Source organism: Aythya fuligula, chromosome 17 (assembly GCF_009819795.1).
Source record: "Aythya fuligula isolate bAytFul2 chromosome 17, bAytFul2.pri, whole genome shotgun sequence".
Lineage (NCBI taxonomy): Eukaryota > Metazoa > Chordata > Aves > Anseriformes > Anatidae > Aythya > Aythya fuligula.
The window spans coordinates 13773536-13797542 of record NC_045575.1 but is presented as its reverse complement, the minus strand read 5'-3'; the positions used below and the strand labels follow the sequence as shown (position 1 = coordinate 13797542).

The window sequence follows — 24007 nt, the reverse complement described above, 5'->3', positions numbered from 1 at the left end:
AACAGGAGACAGAAGGCAAAAACAATTGCATCGCGGATAAAGCAAACATCAAAGCAACGTGCAAGCTAAGTAGCTGTGAAAAAAAATTATTTTGTATTTGATATTTCAACGTGTTGAAGTCCAGCATTAGTAAATTTTTTGGCAACATGGAGAAAAGTAAAATGCAAACAACCTCCATTTTCAAAATCTTTTTTTTTTCCTGTGTTTCTACTAAAAACCAGCCAGGACTATGGACATGATGCACCTGTTGCAACTGGTACATTGCCATTTCCACCTTTCCCATGATTGTGAAAATGCATTAAGCATACCTGTAGAGACAGTTTTAACTATATTTGAATTGGATTTAAAAAAAAAAAAAAGTCTGAAAGACTGTGAAAAGAAAATTGGAACCTATCTTTCATTAACTACTAATTAACTGTCTGACTACCCACGTATAAAAAGGAGGGTGCTTACTGTGGATGTTTATTTTCATTTTTATTTTCATTTTATAAGGAATTGCTGTAGGTAGCAAACCTGATTAAGTACTTTTAGCAATTCCCATCTAAAGATAATTAAGTTCTGCCATGAAATGGAAAGAACCAGGCATAAAAAAAAATAAACATTAAGTATGGCAGATATTTTAAATGAATAAACAAATATATTTCCTACACACACATTCTGTTTTCTCACAATTTACATAATGTAAACGACTTTGACAACATCTTTATATTCTGTTTATCCTTAAATACTGTTGAGCTAAGAAAATCTGCATATTGTGTTTTCGCAGCTTCAACCCCCTGACCCACTGGAGAGTTCTGCAGGCTACTGAGCAGTAAAAGTTCCCTCTGTGGGTAAAGAGCCCATGGCAAGCAGTAATCTCTCAGAAGCAATGAACATGCCTCATCTGAGTGTATGTGTTAAGTTTGTTAAATATTTATCCACATCCATATTTGAGTAATAAAAATTACATGCTGAAAGTACTTCAACTATCTTTAAGCGGCAATATCCACACTTCCAGAGTTTGAAAGCTTTTATTTTTAATTTGCAAAAGAGAATCTGTTTTCCTAAGTGTGTTGCTATGCTGACATCAAGTAGAAGCAATACAGAACTGGCTTTGGAGACAAACTGACAATCCAAATCAAACATAAGGAGATATTTTTATTTTTTATGTTGATGCTGCCACTCCTTTTCCACCTGGAATAACAGAGGACAAAGAAAAACAACCTAGTCCTCTATTCCCTGCAGGTAGCTGAAAAATTGTGAATGACCTCATGAGATCAGACCAGTCTTTTATGAAGTTAAGGTTTTAATTAGATAATGTTATCTCTTGTACCTTGAAGTCAGTGTCTCCAGATGCATCACAGTCACCAAAACCTTAAGTTAAAGGCAACTTAAAAACAACAGAAATACACTCTTGAGCCTTGGTGCTGTGTAGGCACCCTGACTACAGAAGTGTGGGGGCCCTCTCCACTTAGGGACACTTAGTTCTAAGTCATAAAATTTCCTAGTTCTGTTGCAAAGTATCTGAAATAGAGGTTGTGACTCTCTGGAAACAATCATCACAATTGAATCAGTCTTGATACTTAGAAAAAGGCACTTTTTTTTTTTTTTCCTATTTGATTGCTAGTGTGCTGAAGAACACAGCTCAATGTGAGGATGATTGCTCATGTGTTTTGAATTGTTGATGCTTAATTGGCTTATGCCCAGTCATTCCTTCCAACAGCTTCCATGCAGTGCACATTTAAGCCTATTTGTGTCTATTTTTGTCTATATTTGGCACATCTCTGAGCAGAGCAAGAAGTTTTACCCTTATCTGTGTAGACAAACACAACCCTCTGAAACAACTTTGGAGTTTTATTTCTTGTTTTATTGCTCCACCTTCTGGCTAACTTAAACTCACGTTTCAAGCAAGAACCGCGATGAGGGAATAATTTTTAGGGGAAAGTTCCCTCAGGAAAGTTATAAAAAAAACAACCAAAAGCCTGCTCTGGCTGACAAACGAGCCTCCAGAGCAGGAAGACCTCTCAGCGGGCGCAGGGCCCGGCCCAGTTCACTCAGCCTCCCAGGGCTGTCGGGGTCCCTCGCCCTGTGGGAAGCAGCATGTCGGCGCGGCCAGACAGAACTTTTATTTATCCACTTTTATTTATCCACTTTTATTATTTATCAGCGGGGCAGCGGGGCGGGGCAAGCCCCTGTGAAGGCGGAGGCGGGAAAACCCGGCCAGCTTCGGCTGCGTCCGCTGGGGCCAGCCGAATACTTTGGGCCTCTTCGGCAGCGCTCGAGCCTCGGCAGCCAATCAGGGAAGGCCGCGCGTTCCCGCCTGGCGCCGCCAGCGCGTGCTGCGTGAGGCGAGGCGCTGGGTGTGGCCTGAGGGGAGGCTGCGGCGGTAAAGCCTGGGTGGGGTGGGTCTATGTTTGGGGGAGCGGCTGTGGTTGGACTCCGGTAGCGGCCCGAGGCTGGTGGAGGTGTCGGGATCGAGCCCAGAGAGAGGGCAGGTTGTTGTGGGAGGAGTGTGAGAGGGGTCGGGGGGTGGTTTGGGGTATTAGGGGAGCTGTGCGAGCAGAGGGGTGGGCGTGTGGTTGGCAGGGGGTGTGAGGTGCTCCGGGGGTAGAGCGGGGAATGGGTCTGAACCCAGTTGCAGATGTAACTTGGTGTCATGGGCCCTGACTTTGGCTTGACTGAGGTGTATTTGCCTGTGCTCGCCAGTTGTCTTTCTGCGCAGTTTGAGAGCACCTGGTGGGCTGTGCCATTAGGCCTGCGCTGAGGAGCCATTACTTACTCACACTGGCTGTTGTGGCTGTATTAATGTGGAGAGACAAAGGCTGGGGGGGGGCTGTAAATAAGGGTGCATCTTACTGAATCAATTTAAATTAAACAAGGGCAAATGTGATAGTGCTGTTCATAATATGTGTTGGGTGGGGGAAGTGGGAGATTGAACGCTAATGCTGTACATGCCTTGTCTTAGAAGGGAAAATGACAGGAAGAGCTAGAGCCAGAGCCAGAGGGAGGCCTCCAGGACAGGAAACTGCTGTTCCTTCTGTAGGAGCTGTTGTAAGTTGGTTCTTTTTAGTTCACACAGCTATGCTCTGAAAAGACTTAGTTAATATTAGATCTATACATGTACATTGAATGATATATGTATGTATATCTTGTGTCAGATGTATTTAATCAAAAGCAGTTAATAAAATTAAACAATTCTGTGTGATTTTAAATAAGTGCTCTATTGTAATATAGTTGTCTGAATAGAATGAGTAGAAATAGGAGGTAGCTTATAAGCCTGTTTCTGAAACAGGAAAATGTGTCTTGTAGCGTTGATGGCCCTCTTGAACTGGGAATAGGGTTTATAAACCTGAGATGTGATTACTTCAAACTTGTGCTTCATGACTTGAGTAGAATTTATAGCAGAAGTCAGGAGGTGATGTCAGTATCTTCTTGTGGAGGAGGAAAGAAAAGAAACCATGACTATAGGTGAAGTTGGACAACAAATGCTGATGCAGTCCAAGTGGAGAAAAAAATGATTTTAGTTCTTTTTCTCCCTATGTAAACTGACACTGTTCTGTTGTATAGGCCGAGCATATCTTCCTCTGCAAAGGTCAGTTCCAGAAGTGTTTCTAAAGCCACTTTTGTACAAGGCTGCAGAATGAAGAAAAGAGTTTCATACAAGTTTGGAAAATGAGGGCTTTGGCGTGCACTTGTGTCTCAAGTGAGAACACGATCTGCCCTAATTGTAGGGGAAAACAGTAGCAAGTAGCCATGTGTTGTAGAAATGCACCATGCTATTTGACTTTTACACTGGACTGATACAGAGGTATCATAATACCACCAAGTTGTTACTGCTAGTGATTTATTTATTTTTTTTTTTTTTTCAAAAAAGGTTAGTGAGGTTTAAGGTCAGAGGCCTACCTTTCCTTACTGATTTTCTGACAAATTTGTGGTTGTTCTTGCTGCAAAGGTAGGAAAAGGGAGGTGGGGGGTGGGGGGAGGGGGGCAACGGGATGAGTAGGAAGGAGTACAGGGAAAGAGGACAGTGAGCACAAATTGCAATGAGTTGTGTTGAGTGGACATAAAGACCGTAAGGTGGAGATTATAAGAACATGGAGGCCTGCCTACTTACTGATGTTGTGGAGTGCTGTGTTCTGCATCAGAATGTGCATGTGGGAATCGTGAGACAGGTGCCAAGTGCTCTGAGGGTGAAGGGGTAGAGGAATTCCAGGAGTTGGGTGCTGGCAGGGTGTGTGGCAGTGGTTTGAGGGGTCCTATAATTGCTGTGTTGTGGGACAGAGCTGCTCAGGTTTCGTAGTTTTATTTATAGAGTAAATCTGTGTTTCTTCTCTGGAAACCTGGATTTGTTTTGGAGGAAAAAAGCTCTTATCTATTCCAGGTTATTCTGAGGAATTCTTCCAGATGTGACACTCTTTAATGTTACTTAATCATTGAACACTAAAGCTGCAAGAGCTGTTTTATAAAAATAAGTACTGCAGATAAATGAACATAACTTCCAGAAGAAAAAAAATAATAATAATAAAAAAATATATATATGTCACAAGTTGTCACCCATTGTTTTAGTATTTGAAGTACAAAGTAATATCTCTGCTACGTTTAATTCCTTTTTTCCTGTATTAAGTATGTAGCTGTTAAACTTGGGTATTTGGGTATTTGAACTTGATTAGTGGCTGTGTTTTGCTGTACTCTAAGAAGCATGCTGTTTCTTTAGTTGTGATAGGAAAAGTTGTTCTCAACTATTGCAGGCTCAACGGTCTTTTTCAAGTCATCCATCTGGTCATCGGCAACCACAACAGCCAAGTCTTCCGCCAACACTGTCAGAAGAATTCAGTGGCCGTGGGCGACAGAGAGTCCCTCAGACTGTTCCAAAGCCACTAGGTCAGAAAGAGGAAAAAATGTTCATTTCCCACAAGAGCAAGTGATTTGAAGAGAGTTAATGTATTCTTTATACAACTTTTCTCATTCTTCTTTTCAAAATTAGATTCTTACTAAGATTTGGAAAAGTTTACAGTGTTTACCTTGCATTGATAGTATTGTCACTCTAGTACGCAGCATAACAGAACCTGGACTTTTGAAAGCTACTTTAAGTGTGCTAGAAATTAAACAGGTTACCAGCTCATTTATCAAACTAGTAAATAAATAAATAAAATTAGAAGGCTGTTGGCACAATCAACTGCATGACTACCATTAGTACTTTTTTTCTGCTATGTCATTCTTTTTCTTGAATGTTAGTAATGAAATGAAACTCTCATATCAGTGTGTCACAATGTACTCCTTCATATTTCAGTGTCATTTTGACTTGAAACAAGTGCTATTTCCCCTGCATTTGCAGAAGAGATTGACTTAGTTTATTAGTCCATCCTTCTTCATCTGGTTAATGAGCTGTTCTGTTTGCATGCTGGTTAAATGTAAATCTTAGTAAGATAGTATGTATTACTTTTCATTTTTTTTCTCAATTTTCAAACCAATAGGATTACAGATTTCAGCTGGATTTCAGGAGTTGTCTTTAGCAGATAGGGGTGGACGTCGTCGGGATTTCCACGACCTAGGGGTGAATACTCGGCAAGCCATAGAACATGTTCGAGAATCAAAAACTGGTATGTTCAGATTAGATTATGGACAACTGTAAGCAAGTTGAAATGAAAAGTAGTTCTTAAAGGTCAACCTAGTATTGCCAATTGCTTTGCATGTTGTAGGTTTTTTTGTTTTTGTCTGAGGTGTATTTTGAATAGGAAAAGTGGATAATCAAAATAAAATGGATAATCCATAATTGACTGCAGTGCACATTTTGTATTAATTTGTGTTTTTAAGTCTAAAGGAAATTTGAAATGAAACTTGAAAAACTAGCAAAAATACTTTAACTGACCTGCAGCTAGTTCTCACTGCATGTTTTTTACTTTTAAATCTTGAAATACCGAAAGATATGTCATTTTAGCCTGTGGGAATGGGAAAGTGGATATCTATATTGATTGATACTTGTGTTGTTTTTTTGCTACATGTTTATTGTTCACGTAAAGAAAGTAATTTGTCCATTTGTGTTTTGGTAGCGATTCATCTCTGTTGCAGATGGTGCTTACCCTTTAGGAGACAGGTTACTGATATAAATGTTTACCTCAATTGATGTGGGAGTTTTCCTGATGGATGAAGGAATTATAAAAAGCTCTGGTGACTGTGATAATACTGTGCATATGTGACAATTTTCTATAACTTTCATTGTACAAAACAATTGCAGAATGCAACAGATATCTAATCTCTGTATGACAGTATTTTAAAACTTCTCAGCGTTGTTAAAGTGTTATAAACTGTTAAACTTTTGTAACCACTAGGATGTTTGCCTCTCATTTTAGGTTCTTCAGGTATTATGATAAAATTAATTGCGAATTATTTTCGACTGACATCTCGACCCCAATGGGCTTTGTATCAGTACCATATTGGCTATAATCCTGAGATGGAAGCTCGCCGTCTTCGATCAGCTTTGCTCTTTCAGCATGAAGAGCTGATTGGAAAGACACATGCATTTGATGGATCAATATTATTCTTGCCAAAAAAACTAGGGAATAAGGTGTGATATGAGAATTCTATAATATTCTTATTTTGACTTATATTTTATGGTGCTTCTTAATTCTTACTAGTCTGGCTGAATGTAGAGAATTGATGTCCAATGAGTAACATTTAGTTGGATTGAATTTAGTAGTGTAAGCTCATTTGCCTGCACAGAGAAATCTGGTAAACTTCTGATTCTAATTCTCAGGCTCTGCAAACTTGAATAATCCTCTGCACAGAAGCAGATAGTGCAGATAGTTTTCTTTCTGCATGGATCAGTAGATGTTTACCATATGCATTTTTAATGTTTTTTTTTTCCTCTCCAATATCTGAATTAGTAAGCAAATGTGAAGTTAATTTCCACAACTTGAATCTGTGTTTAGCCCATGATGGTAATTCTGTAAGTGATCTCCCTGTCTTCATCTTGACCCATGAGCTTTCTTGCTCTTGTTCATCCTGTTTTTTTCCCCACTGTCCTACTGGGATGGGAGGCAAGGGGGTGTGAGCAAGCAGTAAGGTGGAGTTCGTCTGCTAGCCGGCAGTCAGCCAACCACAGCCGCCCCCTTTGCCCATACTGCGTCCTTGCTAACAATCTGCCCCAAATCGTCTGCTTGTACAACCTGCTTTCGGGATAGCCTCTGTTCTGTGCCTAGTGTTTCACATAAGCAAGCAAAGCATTCTCGATCGCAGTTTACAGTCATAGTAGGAAATCAAATTCCTGTTTCAGCTAATTTTTGAGATTATTATGTAGAATTTTAATATGCTACTACACTTGATATTAATGGAGCGAAGTCCAGCTATAGCCCTGTTTGCCTTTGGTTTTGGTAATCTAATTTGGCTTTTTCAGGTTACTGAAGTCTTTAGTAAGACGCGAAATGGAGAAGATGTGAAGATCACAATCACACTGACTAATGAATTGCCGCCTAGTTCACCTACATGTCTGCAGTTTTATAACATCATTTTTAGAAGGTTTGCTTACCAGGTTACGTCTTTATAAGAAGTCATTTGAGAAATATCTGACTTAAGTGTTTCCTTTCTAAGGAACAGACTACAAATCAATATGACAAATGTAAATTTTCAAGCCTTTGTAGCTACTGTTACTATGTGGCCGACCACATCTGGTAACACTTTAGCATGCAGTTACATGCATGCTTCTGGTACATGTTAGTATAAAGCTAGTTTATGCCTTTTTTCTGAGCAAGCAGAGACATGCTGCAGTGCTCATTGTTGTAGGCAGTTAGCCTGTCTCTGCCCTCTTCTGTCTGTGGATTTGCCTCTTAAAGAACAGTGTAGTTCAAGACTTTTAACTGAAAAAGTTATTTTTTTCCTTCCACTACAGTCTTTCTACTTGAACTTGCTACCTGGTTTCACCCAAAATGTAGCTTGTTTTGACTGTTACCTTCAGCTGGGTGATAAGGTTATATGGTAACTTCTTCTCAACTTCTGAAGTTGTCATTTAATAAACTAAATTTCTAAATTTAATTTAATCAAAAGTTCACATTTGTGACTTTCATGTAGTCAAATTAACAAACTATACAGCTGTACAGAGGGATGGGACCACGGATAGTTGATAAACTGAATAATAATGGTGAATGACATCCTTATTTCAACTTGCAGGCTTTTGAAGATGATGAATTTGCAGCAGATTGGACGTAACTATTACAACCCCAACGACCCAGTCAGCATCCCTAATCACAGGTTTGGCAAAATGAAAAGCCAAGGGGTGGGGAGAAAGAGGAGGATTTTTCAGTATTGCTCCAGTGGTTTATCTTGTAATAAAGACTCAAAGACTTGACTTAAAACCCGTTATTCCTATAGAGCATGAGACCTCCTTCTCATAACTTCCTGCTGTGTGCAATGTCTGATGACTCTTTACCAATGCATTTTCTGCTTTTACATTTAACTGGGATGTCAGAAACCTTGCATAAGTATCTGTGAAGCTGAGATCATTGAATAGTTCAATTCTAAAGTTCAGGAGTTTCCAGCTTTCATTCTGAAGGCATTTAACCTGCCAAGTAAATTTTTATTTGGCCATGCTCCCCTGCATGGTAGCTTTTGAACTCCCTGTACTGGGTCTGGCTGGGATGTTAACTTTCCCTGCAGCAGCCCATATAGTGTTGTACTCTGCACTTGTAGTTGGAACAGCAGTGTTATCACACCAGTGTTGTGTCTGCTGCTGAGCAGTGCTGGCGCAGCATCAGGCCTCTCTCTAACCCTCCTAGGGGGTGGGCAAAAAGTGAGAAGAGAAACATCACTAGGGCAGCTGACCTAAACCAACCAAAGGGATATTCCATACCATGTGGTGTCACACTCAGCAATAAAAGGTGGAAACAGGAAGAAGAGGGGAGGGGTGGGCTCTCATGAAAACATCGGTCCTCCTCCTGAACACTGCCTACATGCGTTGAGGCCCTGCTTCAAGGACGTGGTCAATCACTGCTCATTTGTGGGAAGTAGAGAGTAATTTCTTTCCTCTGCACTTCCACATAGCCTTCATTTGTTTTGTTTTCCTTCCTTTTTTTAATTTTCCCTTTCCCTTTTTATTTCCCTTCAGTTAAATTGTTCAGTTCATAATAATCTTTAATTATTATTATTTCTCTTAAATTAAATTATCCTTATCTCAACCCATGAGTTGCTCTTTGCTTTACTTCTCCCCCTCCTCATCTAAAGAGGGGGAGTGAGATAGCGGTTGTGGTGTTTAGCTGCCCAGCACGGTAAAACCACCACACTCCCTTGTTGGAGGCTGTTGTGTGTTGCCAGGATCCCCTAGAATGTGCCTGATGCTTCTGGCCAGCCCCAGGTTTACTGTACATGTGGGTAAGCTTGAGTTTGAGTTGCTACCTCTTTTAGGGCTGTGGTGTGTACCTTACAGTTAGTCTAGCATACATAACCTGCTTGATGGAAGAAACTGGACAGTGTTCTAATAAGTAAATTATTGGTGGTCTTTAACACAGTTTTTGAATACATTTATGCTTTCTATTTAAGATATTTAAGACCAATAATATGAAATGGATTTCTTAACTTTTGAAGTGCCCTTTTTTTTGGTTCAGTCATACTACTGTATCATTAAATTAGTCGATTTAAGACTCAAAAAAAACAAACTTTAAAAAAAAGATGCACTTAAAATGTTTTTAGTTTTATTAACTTTGGGGATCTTGTTTATATTTTAATGATGTTTTTGTTGTGTCATGGCTATTTCCAAGTGTCTGAGAAAGTGAACAGAACAGAGATGCTTCAAAGTATATTAAGATCCTGTATGTTCTCTTTTGTCAGGTTGATGGTTTGGCCAGGCTTCACAAGTTCTATTCTCCAGTACGAAGAAAGCATTATGTTATGTGCAGATGTGAGCCATAAGATTCTTCGCAGTGAAACAGTGTTGGATTTTATGTATAGTCTCTATTACCAGGTTGAAGAGCAAAGATTTAGAGATGCCTGCGCTAAAGAACTGATAGGTCTAATTATTCTTACAAAGTAAGTCTCTTTGGACTCTTCTCAGAGATTTGTTCTATTTTTGGGGGGTGTTCCATGTCCTGGAGTATACAATGAACTATCAACCTGAAAATGTTATCACTGTCTAGTTAGCAAATTAGTTGAGGTAACAGCATTTAGAAAAGTGGGAAATGCGTCTTGGATTAGGTCTGTTTTCATGTTGTGTTACTGCCATGTAGCTTTTAGTAGAATTGATACCTGTTATGATTGATACCTGTTATAACTGGAAACCTGAAGTTACTGCTGTTGATAGGAGTGAAACTTCCAACTTAAATGAGTATGGCCATCAACTTTTTTTCCTCACAGTTCTGTTTCATTTGTATTTAAGATTAAGAAAAATAAAATGGTGAACTTGTTTATTCAGGTACAATAACAGAACATACAGAGTTGATGACATTGACTGGGATGCCAATCCACAGTGTACTTTTAGACGAGCAGATGGCTCTGAGATCAGCTACATAGACTACTACAAAAGGGTATGGAAACTTACCTGTCATTCTATGTATTATGCTTGAACTTGAAACTTCAGAGCATCTTCAGAGGTTTTACCTACAATGCATGGAATAGTCATTCCTAGTTGGCTTAAGCAGAATTTTATTTTAATAGATACTGTGTAATCTGAAAGAAGTAACTACAGTAGGCAGCTTGCATTAGGTAGGAGTGGCCCATCTTAAGAAGTGGGAAACTGGGCAGAAATGCCAGGAGAATGGTATGGATGATCAAGGAGCTTTTGTAAAGCTCAAAGGCGAAAAGGAAATATGCAGAGACTGGAAGCAGGGACAAGTAACCTGGGAGGAATACCGCAACAGTATCCCAGCATACAAGGATGAGGTTAGGAAGGCCAAAACCCAAGTGGAGTTGAATGTGGTAAGGGATGTAAAAGACAAAGGATCTAAGTACATAGGTATTTATCGTACGGTATTTTATTCATCTATAAGACAGAAGGAAGATCGGGGAAAACATGAGCCCATTGCTGTGAATGAGTTGGGCCCTGGTGATACAGGGTACGGAAAGGGCTGAGGTACTGAATGCTGCCTTTGCCTCAGTCTTTGCTAGCAAGACTGGCCTGTCAGGGGTGTCAGGTCCCAGAGACTGTCTTTTGGAAAGCCGAACACTGGAATTGTGGAATCCTACACAGAAGTTTCTGCTGTAAAACTGGATGGAACCAAGTTTAAATTTAGCTTCTAGTTCATTATCTATTCTAGTTCAGGTTGGAGTTCATAACTCTTGTGACTTCATGCCTATGCTGTGATCCCACTTTTTTGTTTGTTTTTAAATGCTATTCTTTGCATGTTTTCTCTTTAAGAATAAGAAGGGGTTAAAGTATGAAGTATGGTTGGCTGTCAGCTTTTTTTCTTTCTAAATTAAATTAGTGACCACTAGACAGACCAGCTCTTGCCAGATATGAAGAAAGGCTGGGGGGTGGCTGGGTGGGGATGAATTGCAGACTTACATGGAATCCTGTTTGATTCTTGTAGTGTATTTAATTAAATTGCTACACAGGGCAGGAACCTTGTCCATTAGTGATCTGAAATGAGCATCCTAATCTCTGGTTAGGTACTTCGGGTGGTACTGCTTCAAGCAAGGCAGAAGGATTATTTGTCTGTTATCTCTTACAAGTCAGTATCTTGGTGATACCAGCAGAGAGAACAGTGCTTCTGTGTTTGGCCTTTTCTGACAAAAAGAGCTCTCATTAAGTGAATGCACCAATCAAAAACCAAAAGTTTTTTTTAATAAAAAATACTTTCTGAAGTGAGCATTAAGAAAATCGTGTGTTTGTTATGAATATGCCAGAAGGCTGTGCTGCCATTCAGAGAGACCTGGAAAGGCTGGAGAGATGGGTAGGAAGAAACCAAATGAGGTTTAATAAGAGCAAGTGTAGAGTCCTGCACCTGGGAAGGAACAACCACAGGTACCAGTACAGGCTGGGGGATGACCTGCTGGAGAGGAGCTCTGAGGAGAAGGACCTGGGGGTCCTGGTGGACGACAGGTTGACCATGAGCCAGCTGTGTGCCCTCGTGGCTAAGAGGGCCAATGGGATCCTGGCGTGCATTAAAAGGAGCGCGGCCAGCAGGTCAAGGGAGGTGATCCTCCCCCTCTACTCTGCCCTGGTCAGGCCTCACCTGGAGTACTGTGTCCTGTTCTGGGTTCCCCGGTACAAAAAAGACAGGGATCTCCTGGAAAGAGTCCAGCGGAGGGCCACAAAGAAGATACGGGGCCTGGAGCATCTTCCCTATGAGGAAAGGCTGAGAGACCTGGCTCTGTTCAGCCTGGAGAAAAGACTGAGAGGGGATCTCATCAATGTGTATAAATATCTGAGGTGTGGGAGACAGAGGGATTTGGCCAACCTCTTTTCAGTGGTTTGCTGGGACAGGACAAGGAGTAATGGTCCCAAGATAGAGCACAGGCAGTTCCGCACCAACATGTGAAAGAATTTCTTTGCGGTGAGGGTGACGAAGCACTGGGACAGGCTGCCCAGGGAGGTTGTGGAGTATTCTTCTCTGGAGATATTTAGGGTCCATCTGGATGCCTACCTGGGCAGCCTGTTCTAAGGAACCTGCTTTGGCAGGGGGGTTGGACCCAATGATCTTTCAAGGTCCCTTCAATTCTGTGATAAACTAACATGCAATATGTATTTCTAATACAGCAATATAATCAAGAAATTACTGACTTGAACCAGCCTGTCTTGATCAGTCAGTCTCGGAGGAAGAGAGGAAGCATGATATTAGGACCTGTGGTTCTAATTCCAGAGCTGTGCTACCTAACAGGTACAGTAGCAATAGTTGCTTCACATTCAAGCATCTGTCAAATCATACCTCCTGCTGAAAGTGATGTTTTGACAGCAAACTCTTGCCAAGTTAACTACAAATTATTTGCTTGCATAAAAGTGAGTTCATAAACAAGCATGAAGCTCAGAGTTCAGATATTTAAATGAGACTGAAAAGTTTGAAGGGTTTTGCTGTTGCATAGTCTCTGCCTAGGAAGTTGAATGTTGCCACACTGATAACTTAAAAAGTTTTTGACAGTATAACTTCTGTTTGAAAAAGGGAAATTATCTATAGATAATTTTGTGATTTGCGTAAGAATGTGTTTTTCTCTGAGATACTTAGTTTGCATTTAGCAGTACCTGGCCATCTCAGTTGGATAACTGAGCAAAGCGAACTATCTCAGTTAAACAACTGGTTTGGTTTGCTTTGGAAATCTAAATAAAGAGCTGTGCATCTTACAATTTGGTGTCCCCTAATGCAAAAGTATAAAAATGTCTTCCTTGACATCTGTGCAGATGGAAATGTGTGTTCAATCAGAACCTTAGAACTCTGATTACCACTGATGCCACTGTATAGCTGCAGCACATGCACAGCTGATCTGCATGACTGGCAAGAAATACTCAATACCAGTGATTTTGTGATCCTGAGCAGTGAGCAAATTGCCTCTGCTGGAATTCTCTTTTTAAAAGTATGCCCAAGTCTGCTCTTAGTGGTGACCTAATGAGTATGTGCGTAGGATTTCAGCTGTTTACATTTTCTTGATGCACATCCTGTCTCATGTTCTTGTGAACTATACTTTGGCTGACTGCAAATTTACTTTTGCAGTTTTATAAGGTACCCGTGCAGTTGCACTGGCCTCCTTCTGGGTGTGAAATTGCTGAGCTATGTCTTAAAACTGTTTGCTTGCTAAAAAAGCATAATGCCCCTCCTAGGATCTCTGATGTGGTCTGTGTAGTTCAAATTTCAGGAGGAGTAATGGAAATGTGGGATTGTTATACAAGTAATAGAGCTGATTGGTGAACAAAACTTGAATCTTGTTACAGATGCCTACTGGTAATTCATGGAACACATCTGGGATAGTCCGAAACTTATTTTCTGATAGGAAGACTGACCAAACGGTCATCCATTATAGATAGTCTGCCATGGTGGTTGTTTTTCTGTCTTTTGTATAGACTGTTCAGACCTCAGTAAAGGCCTCAAACCTGTTGGAAATGGCAGGACTTGTTTTTGGCTGTTTTCCTGGGCTACCGCAGATGGGAGGGATTTTCTGTGTGGAGGTCAGGTGACTGGTGTGCATACCTCACTTGGAGCTCAAGAATTGTGTGCTAATTCCTCCAGTTCTAGAGGGGTACTTAGAGCGGCTAGAAAGCTGTTTGGTTTCAAGTTCCAGATAAAAGTGCAGTCTTTCAACTTGGAGATTCGTTGCTAGCTACAGGTTCCTAGTCAGCTATTCTAAACTCAGGCACCTTCATTGTCTTTAAGTAACTCCTAAGCTTGTACCAAGTACTAAAAGCCATGTCTGTGTTCACCATAGAATTCAGCATGTTCTTTTAACCATGGGTCAAAAGTAACAAATGTACGTATCTTGTATGAAGACCTGGGAGATTACTGAGCATCAAGATACGAAGTTTTAATGAAACAGATAAAGCTTAAAGACAAGCTTGCATGGATCGTAAGAAGACATTGTATCACAATATTAGGAACATCTTATTTTGAAAGTGTGTGTTGGTGTTTGTTTTTTTTTTTTTTTTTTTTTTTAGCTGACGGTCTGTATAATCAGCCAGGCATGAATATTAAACTTCAGAGTGCAAAGCTGACCTCAGTGTTCAGTGTTGTTCAGCAACTTGGGAATTTTATCTTGTGTACTCTTTTTTTTTTTTCCCTAATGAATTGAATGACTGACTATATTAATAATGTTATGTGCTGGTAGTCTTCACTACATGGGAGGATGAATTCAAAGCTTTGGGGATCTGATAGAAATTACGTTAATGCTAGCATGAGTCTACTTAAACATAGGTATTTTCCATCTGGTTAGTAAAAAAAAAAAAAAAAAACTTCCTTTTGCTTCTTTGCTATGAAGAAAACCAAATGGGGGCAATAAGAAAACTAGAAAACACAATTTTATTTTAAAAATAAGAAAAGGCTGAGGAGCTTGCATGTTACAAATACAGTGAAAACTTCCACTAAACCCAAACCGTGAACAGAAAATATGCGCTCAGTGAAGAGCAAAACATCTGTACTGTGCTGTCATCGGCAGAGGTATCAGTTGTTACCCAACATGGGATGTATTCTTACAACTTGTAGACTACTATTAAACTGCCTCTAAAATAGCACTGACTATTGCATATAGATAATTACTGTCTCGTGTTTACAGACTGTGTTACACTCTTCAATTGCTGCAGCTTGAAAGTGAACTGCAGAGAAAAAGACTTGTTGGTTTATGTAGGTTTTAGAGTTTACTCTTCTATGTCTTTAGTCTAATTTGTACTTGGAAAACAATTTTGCTGTTACCAGGATTGACTGAGAAGATGCGGAATGATTTTAACATGATGAAAGACTTGGCCATTCATACACGACTGCCACCTGAGCGAAGGCAATGTGAAATCGGAAGACTTATTGACTACATCCAAAAGTATGCTACCTGGGTATCTTCTGTGCTTCATTGTCGACCAAAACTTTCATGACAAAATTATTTAAAAAATAATAATAATAATAATCCCAGCAAGAACAAACTTGTTTTAATTGAAATCTTGTTTTTTGAACAGAGATGACGGTGTTCAGAAGGAACTCCGGGACTGGGGTTTAAGCTTTGATTCTAACTTGCTATCCTTTACGGGAAGAGTTGTTCAAGCAGAAAAGATCCTTCAAGCAGGAAATGTGGTAAATAAAATAACTTATAAAATTTTCTGCATCTTTCATCAATGAAGCAAGTTCTTAGAGGGTGAAATACTACTTGTTGGTTTATAAACAAAACATTAGGAGAGAAAACATGATACATAAGTCATTGTCCATACAGGACACTTAAAAACTTCTCAAGTAGTTCACAAGTTCTGTTTAAAAATGCCTGAGTCTGGCTTGCATTACTATAACATCTTCCTTGCAAAACAGTCCTTTCTGTCTAAACAAAGTAGTTTCAGATAGAAAAGTAGGAGAGTACAGATGTTTTTAATTCTTTTTCATTTATTAAAATACCAAGACTTTCAAATGAAAAGCCATTAATGAGTTCAATGGAAAAAACACATACAGAATCTATTCACTCAAAGCTGAGTAACTCTTTTAGTATGAATGACTGAAATTTCAATTAAATCATGGATTATCATAAAACACTACATAATCACTCTATAGTAGTCTGTGTCCAATTGGGTTTGTTGGTTTTCAAAGGGTGTTAGATAGAAAAGGTTTGAATAGTATCTGTGTACTCAGTAAAGCCTGTCCTAATCTTAAAAAGATCTTATACCTTCTTTATTATAATGTCTTTTTCTCAAGCAGTTACCTTATTTAAAAATAGATCTAGGGAGAAAAACATAGTAATATATTTAAACAGCTATATTTATAGTTCTATCTAACTAAAACCTGTGCAGCAAATAGTAACTTACACTGGCTAAATGAGTGAAACATTTAAAGTATGATGCCTTGAAAGTTTTAGATAAAGCTTACTTTAAATTGGTCAGTGACATCAGTGGAAAAAACGAAAACAGTCATGTTCTAGGCAAAGGTGTTATAGTCTGTTCTTGAAGCATATCAGGAGATAGCATGTTCGGTAGGTTATTTGATTTTCTTTCTTTTCAACCTCTTATTTACAGTTTGATTACAATCCTCAGTTTGCTGATTGGTCAAGGGAAACTAGGGTAGCTCCATTAATCAGTGCAAAGCCTCTGGACAACTGGTTATTAATATACACACGGCGCAACTATGATACTGCGAATACATTACTTCAAAATCTGTTTAAAGTCACACCATCAATGGGAATCAGAATGAACAAGGCAACCATGTAAGTGTATTTCCCAAAGTTAAATAATTCTGTGCTTACTAAGATGTATCTGTTAGCATGATTCACATGGTAAACAAGATGTAGTAGAGATATCTCAGCATAGAATCTCGCATAAGCTTTTAACTTAAAAAATTAATAGTAAAAAATAATAAATAATTTTAAATAATTTTAATAAATAATAAATAATTTTAAATAAATAATTTTAAATAATAAATAATTTTAAATAAAAAAATAAATAATAATAAAATAATAAATTGCTTTCCGTTTGCAAATTCTTCAGGTTAGTCAATTTACTGAGTTTCTTAGTCATGTTTCTATTTGTGAAAACTTTCACTGTGGGGTTGAGGCCTGCCAAAACCAAACAGTATTAGACATCTGGTCATTAAACAAAACCTTTGTCAGATGGACCTGTATGTAATGCAAGAAGGAATACATGTTTTTTTGCAGACCTTGAGCATGATATCTTTGTGCTTTACCTTGTTTTTAACTGTAATTGCCATTAGAAGCCTAAGTCAAGAGTGATTTCCCTTAGTGTTCAAAAACTGCAAATATTGTATGTTGAACAGCTGTAAATGTGACACTTGACCCATTATGCATCAGTATTTATGTCCTTGCTTAGTATCCTTACTAGTATTTATTTCATGTCCTTGCTATGATTTTAATAGCTGTTCAAACTTTTAATACAGAAAAAACAGCTTTCTCCTCTTTTTCAGGATTGAAGTGGATGATAGAACAGAAGCTTACTTACGGGTTTTACAGCAAAGTATCACTCCTGACACAAATATAGTATGTATTTTAATCCATAATTTCAAAGCATGTTAATCTGCCATTGTTTTTTAACACTAGTGGATTAATTTTTAGGAATAAAAACTCCTGGTTCCTGAATATCTACTGTTTCCTACATGCCTGATCTCATACTTCTTTTCAAATTCCAATCTGTCAGTATCCTTCTGTTTAAAAAGCCTTTGTACTTGACTCTGAAGTATAGCTTCTGAAACTTATCAGATAGCTGGTTTGAATATTTCTCAAGTGTAAGAAAGTTTTTTTTTTGTTTGTTTGTTTTTTTTTTTTTTTTGAAAGAACTACAACTGCTATGTAAATCTGAGAATCTAGCTTCTTAAAAACTTTTTTCTCCCTTCAAAGGCAGTTTGTATTTTGTCTAGTTCCCGAAAGGATAAGTATGATGCTATCAAGAAATACCTCTGTACGGATTGTCCCATTCCAAGTCAATGTGTGATTGCTCGCACTTTAAGCAAGCCTCAGACTACTCTGGCCATAGCGACAAAGATTGCCTTGCAAATGAACTGTAAAATGGGTGGAGAACTTTGGAGTGTTGAGATACCAGTATGTATTTCTTTTTTCATTTTCCTTATTCAGTCTTATTTTTGAAAAAAAAAAAAAAAAGCCTTTTAAATAAAATAAAAAAGCAAATACTTTTTCTAGAGTTTGTTCTGTCTGTGAGAAGGGGCCTGAAGTTCAATTGGACAGAAGAGGAATGTAGTTCTAAGAATTGAGCATCCATGGTTTACTGAAATGAACTGAAACAGCTAAGCTTATGTCATGATCCTGATAAATTATAGGATGGAGGTGATAAGTGCTTTTGCATATCTATCATATGTTCTTTGTTGATTCTTTTTCAGCTGAAACAAGTAATGGTAGTGGGAATTGATTGTTACCATGACACTTTAGCTGGGAAGCAGTCAATTGCAGGATTTGTTGCTAGCCTGAATCAAACAATGACACGGTAAGATTTGAATGCCAAAATAAAATTTATCTTTCCCTTAAGTGAAAAGAGGCTTTACTGTGATAGGCTATCATGTAAGTGTCTGAATTGATTTAACTGTACATTTTTAATAACAATTACAATATTAGATTAGGAATATATGTTTCACTTGGGAATGCTTCCTTGCACTGCATCCATTGAAAAGTTAGTCTTGCCCTTCTTCCACCGTGCTTGACAGAAGGGGACAAATGGTGGGACAAGGGCTGAGATGAACGGAGGTCATTGGGGTGACAAGCTCTTTACCTTTTTGAATTGACTTGTATGAAAGTGTTGTTTATTGTATAAGAATTTCATATGGTGCTAAGGTACTGGTCTACAACAAGGGCTTTACAGGGGGAGCATTCTCATAGTATACAAACTCTTTCCTGACTGCCTTGACCCACAATAATCATAACGACTAAATGTGCACAGACATTTAAAAAATGTTTTTTTAATTGAAGTAAGCCCAGTAAGTGCCTTAAATGTCATCTTTTATTTTGTTATTCACAGGTGGTTCTCACGCTGTGTTGTTCAAAGTCGTGGGCAAGAACTTGTGGATGGTCTCAAAGCTTGCTTGCAAAGTAAGGGAAGGCTTTCTGTTCTAGTGGAGCAAGTTAAGACATGACAAGCTAGCTTCCTCAAAACACACCTCTTTAGCTGCCTTAAGAGGAAGTATTGCCAACTTGTACTTAGATTAAAAAAAAAAAAAATTAAAAATAGTTGTAAATATTGCTGAAATTTAGTATCATTTTGTATACGTTCTTTCATTGATTTCATTTTTTTTTTAATGATGGGTAAATACTTGATAGAATACACCTCAAAGAATGTTTTACAGGAGATGGATTGAAAGGAGATAAGAACTAATTCTACTTTAAGTAAACAATTTTCTTGTTGGCATCTCTAAGAAAATTATCATGCAGAGCAGGTGGAAGCAATGATTCTAAAATAGATATGGTTTTGTTGTTCTTTGTTTCTGGGATAGGTATTTGTTTTTAACTTGTGGATTGGCAGCCCTAAAGTCTTCAGTGGGTGGAATGAAAGGTACTTCTAATTGAATATTGATTTGCTGCTGTGGTATATTCACATTGTATAACCATGAGAATGTTTCTTTTTCTTCCTTGTGGTTATTTTGTATGTTATTTTTGAAAAGCCTTTGGCGATTCAGAAGTGTCTTTACAACTTACTTTTTTTTTTAGCTGCTCTAAGAGATTGGTTCAAGTGGAATAAGTATTTGCCCTCTCGTATTATTGTGTATCGGGATGGTGTAGGAGATGGACAACTCCATACTTTGGTTAATTACGAAGTGCCTCAATTTCTGGATTGTTTGAAGAGTGTTGGCAAAGACTACAAGTAAGTCTGTGTTCCCTGGCACTTTTTTTCATACCACAAGAGAAAGACAATCTAAGATAGAAAAAGCAGTTACTGATGACAATTGCTTCTTCGTTTCATCTTTATTGCTTCACATCAAGTAACTGTTTTTCTGATGATTGCTTACATGGTTGGAGATGCATAACTTGTAATAATAGGAATTTTTTTGTACACACCACATAAGTATTCAGTACATGTGCATATGCATGTATCGGTTGTTCTTGATGCATGGTAATTAAGACCTTTCAACTGGTAGGTCATACCTGATTAGTATTTCATGTGTATGGTAGGTCTGCTTCTTACCAATTCTGAAAGAACTGTGTATTGCATGTGCATGTCTTCAATTTGATCTTTAGTCTGCTCTGAATGATGAAATTACTTCCTGACATGACAGGCAATCGGAACAGAAAACAATTCAAACTAGGCAAAACTGAAGTACTTGCTACTTCTGTTTCATTTCTGTAATGGCTTGCTTTTTTCCAAAAAATACTATTACACACAGTTTTTTCTATATGTAAAAGATAAAGGAGAGAGATAGCAGAATCAGCTTTGTACTTGGAAGATTCCTTTATGCTCTGTCTTTCATCTCCCTGTGAAATCAAATATAAACTGATTTGGTGGATGTTGCACCAAAACCAAAAAATCTGAAATTATCTGAATCTGAAAAAAAATCTGAAAGTCCAACTTAATCTAAATTAATGAAACAGTGAAGACTTATCTTGGAAGTTAATGCCCTGGAGAACTCTAAAGTTAATTTTAATTGAAAACTGCAGACAATCTGCTACTGAAATAGTCTCAGTGCAGGTTTTCAGGACAGTTTTTTTCCTTTTTTCTTTGTTTTTCTTCTTTTCTCTTATTTTCACTTATTTAGTCCAAAACTTACTGTGATAGTTGTGAAGAAACGAGTGAATACCAGATTCTTTGCACAGTCTGGTGGAGGACTTAAAAACCCACCCCCTGGTACTGTTGTTGATGTTGAGGTTACCAGACCAGAATGGTAAGTTAGTGTATTCTTGTATTTGCTAGCAACCTGATAATAAAAGAAATATATCCAGTATTAAACTGTCTGTGGGATTGAATGTAAGAATGCTTTCCACGCATGCCCTTTTGAAAATAAACAGTATTAAACATGTAAATGTGTAAATGGGTAAGATGGATAATGGGAATGCAGATGGGAAATGGGTAAACTTAAATTTTATTAATTCATTATGCAGTATTTCAATATTTAGCACTTATATGAATATATATAAGCACTTATATATGAATACTCTTATATAGTACTCCTATATCATATAAGTGCTTTGCATTTGTGTTTGTTTGTTTTGCTTTTGGGTGCTTCTCTTCTTGATTTTTAAACTGTCTCTGACATCCTGTTGATAGGATTACTCAGCAGTCTGTGACTGAAATTAATTTGTCTGGGTGTAGTTTTGACATTGTGTGTAAAGTTTGTCCTTTTTAAGGACAAAACTTGGAAGTTTTTTTTGGTGGCTGGTAAATTAATAGAAGACAACTTAAAATTACACAGTCGTGTGTGTATGGATGAAACATACACACACATCTCATTTGTCTTCATTCACGTGACATTCTGTGGAACTTAGGTCAGGTACCCAGGAAATGCAAAGCTTATTCAGTAGATGGTGGGATGGTGGACTTGTTCAAGGTATGCTGGAGCACGTAGGAGAGAGAATATTGCTTTCTGTGGCAGTGCATAGTTACAATAGCTAGTTTTGCCTTTTTTGTGTGTGTGTATTTAACTGATAGTTTACTGATTAGCTTACTGATAGTGATTCTGGTTCTACCAACACCCTGAGCCATCTTTGGATGCTAGCATACTGTAATATTCTTTAGTACACGTGTACTGTAGCTAAGTATTTCTTCTGGAAGAGGTATTTTTCTTGTAAGATGGAAGCATCTCTGTGTAGTAGCAAAACACAAATGAGGAGTGTAAGCTAAGTGTATGTGCAGGGTGGAGCAGATCAGGAGGAAAACCTATGTGATGAAGGTTTAAGACCTTCACAGCCTTACAACTGTCTCTGTCTGCATCTAATCAGATGCCTTGTGTTCTTCCATGTCTTCTGGCCTTTCAAAAATAGAGGGAACTAACTATTTTGTGACCAAAGAAAAGGAATACTTCAGGGCTTACTGCATGTGCATCATGTGATTTAAGGAAAAAACAACTCTTTCTGTATAAGACTTTAGGGTTTTTCTTCTATTACAGGTACGATTTCTTTATTGTGAGTCAGGCAGTGAGAAATGGCTGTGTTGCACCCACTCATTATAATGTGATATATGACACTAGCAAACTGAAACCAGATCACGTGCAACGTTTAACTTACAAACTTTGCCACATGTACTATAACTGGTCGGTAAGTATTTCTTTGGGGAAATTATAGTATTCTTCATAAACTGAGTGCCTCTGTGTAGTAACAACCCACAAGAAGATAGAGAAAAGTTAACTTTAAAGCACCCATGCAGTTCCAAAATGTCTGCAACTATGCATCTGGACCTAGAGTGGCCATCAGAGAGCTAGTCTCTCACAATCACCTGGTCTCTCTGAAGCTTGAAGACTAAAGGAGTTTTCATTATCACATTATCATTGATGTTTTGAGTATTATCCCTAAATTCTATGTCAGAAACACAAATGAAGTGATTATTTGTTCCCCCCAGCAATAATTTTTGTAGAGATGGAACTGTGTTGTTAGATTTCCTGTTGGGCCTCTTCTGTTGCATACCAAGATCAGCCCAGAGTCAGCTCATGCTTGAAACATGCTGTAGATTTGTTATCTTAATATTCATAAATATGTCACATGACTTACATGTCCCATATTCTGTGAGATACAGCATGGAATATAAAACCTGAATGGCATGCTTTTTTTGGAGGGAAGTGGGGAATGGAGTTGGGAATCTGATTGTACTCTTCTATAAAGCACTTCCTTAATGCATATCAGTGTAAGTAATGTTGTTTCACAAATCTGCATAAATGACAGGGAATCAGGGAATCTAAACTTTACATGTGTCCAAACTCTTGAATTCCAGCATTCTTTTTGTTACAGTGAAGGCATGCTTTGATAAATTACTTGAAAGTAATTCCTTTTTTTCTTCCCCCTTCTGCAGGGTGTTATCAGAGTACCTGCTCCTTGCCAGTATGCCCATAAGCTGGCTTTCCTTGTAGGTCAGAGTATTCACAGAGAACCAAACCTTTTGCTTTCAGACAGACTTTATTATCTTTGAAGTTGAGATATCAGCTAAAAAACAAACTGCAGTTCCTTTCTAGAGAATATACAATTGTATGAATTTTTGTGGTTTTCTTGTTTTTATTTTTTCTTTGAGACACATGGAGTGATGAGCATGTGGAGTTGTGGAACTTCATTGTAGCAGGAAAAAGGTTGAAGTAGCAGATCTGCATTTTGAATAAAAAAACCACAATTTTCAATATTTTCAGTATTTGTTGATTGAGGTGTTTTGGGGATTCTTCTCAAAATATTATCAGTACGTAATTTTATTTATGGTTTTGGTAAAGTTTGCTATGGAATTGTATCTTGTAAGCTAAGAATATAGTTACGCTGACCAAAATCCAAGCTTCTTCAGTTAGCATATTAATCTTCTAGTATCAAAAATGTGATTGTTGTTCCCTTGCTTTCTTGGCTGTTAAAATAAGAGCAAAATTATCTATCTTTTTAACTATTTCATATTATCCACCTCTTAAAAAGAGAACGTTTTGCTGTTTTTGGTTATTGAGGCATTAAAATTGCAAAGTGCTGCAAAAAAAACAACTGTGGATGGGTTTTTAATGCTTGCCCCCTCGTAGGTGAATCACAGAAATCAAAACCTGTCTTGTGCCCACGCCTCTGCCTAATAGAGGGAAGTGAAATAGGATTTTTCAAAATGGCATAGTTAAGGAAGGAGCTCTAAGTATACCAAAGCTTTGGGAAATGTCACAGGCAAAATTACTTCTGTATCTTACTACAACTCTAGAACACATTTATCGGTGACTCCACAAAAGGGTGGATTTCACTAATCTTGAATGATCTTACGTGGTCTTGGTGGCTTAGCACAGACTATCGATATGCTTTTGCATAGTTGTGCAACTTCATGTTAATTGCAGAG

General features: G+C 38.1%; 1 protein-coding gene across 1 annotated transcript; it reads left to right on the top strand.

Moving 5' to 3' along the window:
• Window positions 1–2445: 2445 nt before the first annotated feature.
• PIWIL1 (piwi like RNA-mediated gene silencing 1) lies at window positions 2446–23635 on the top strand. Its single transcript, XM_032198702.1, has 21 exons — window positions 2446–2474; window positions 2945–3030; window positions 4728–4860; window positions 5454–5579; window positions 6330–6544; window positions 7373–7494; window positions 8143–8223; window positions 9796–9993; window positions 10376–10487; window positions 12659–12779; window positions 15294–15411; window positions 15545–15659; window positions 16583–16770; window positions 17484–17556; window positions 17914–18114; window positions 18411–18514; window positions 19043–19113; window positions 19729–19882; window positions 20772–20897; window positions 22119–22266; window positions 23015–23635. Exons 2-21 carry the CDS (start codon window positions 2953–2955, stop codon window positions 23129–23131), a joined length of 2601 nt encoding a protein of 866 aa, XP_032054593.1. The 5' UTR covers window positions 2446–2474; window positions 2945–2952; the 3' UTR covers window positions 23132–23635.
• The last annotated feature ends 372 nt before the right edge of the window (window positions 23636–24007 follow it).

Coding starts and splice junctions, on each gene's coding strand:
- PIWIL1 (XM_032198702.1), top strand. CDS start 2,953: ATGACAGGAAGAGCTAGAGCCAGAGCCAGAGGGAGGCCTCCAGGACAG. Junction 16,771..17,483: donor AGAATGAACAAGGCAACCAT/GTAAGTGTATTT, acceptor CCTCTTTTTCAG/GATTGAAGTGGATGATAGAA. Junction 19,114..19,728: donor TCTCAAAGCTTGCTTGCAAA/GTAAGGGAAGGC, acceptor TTTTTTTTTTAG/CTGCTCTAAGAGATTGGTTC.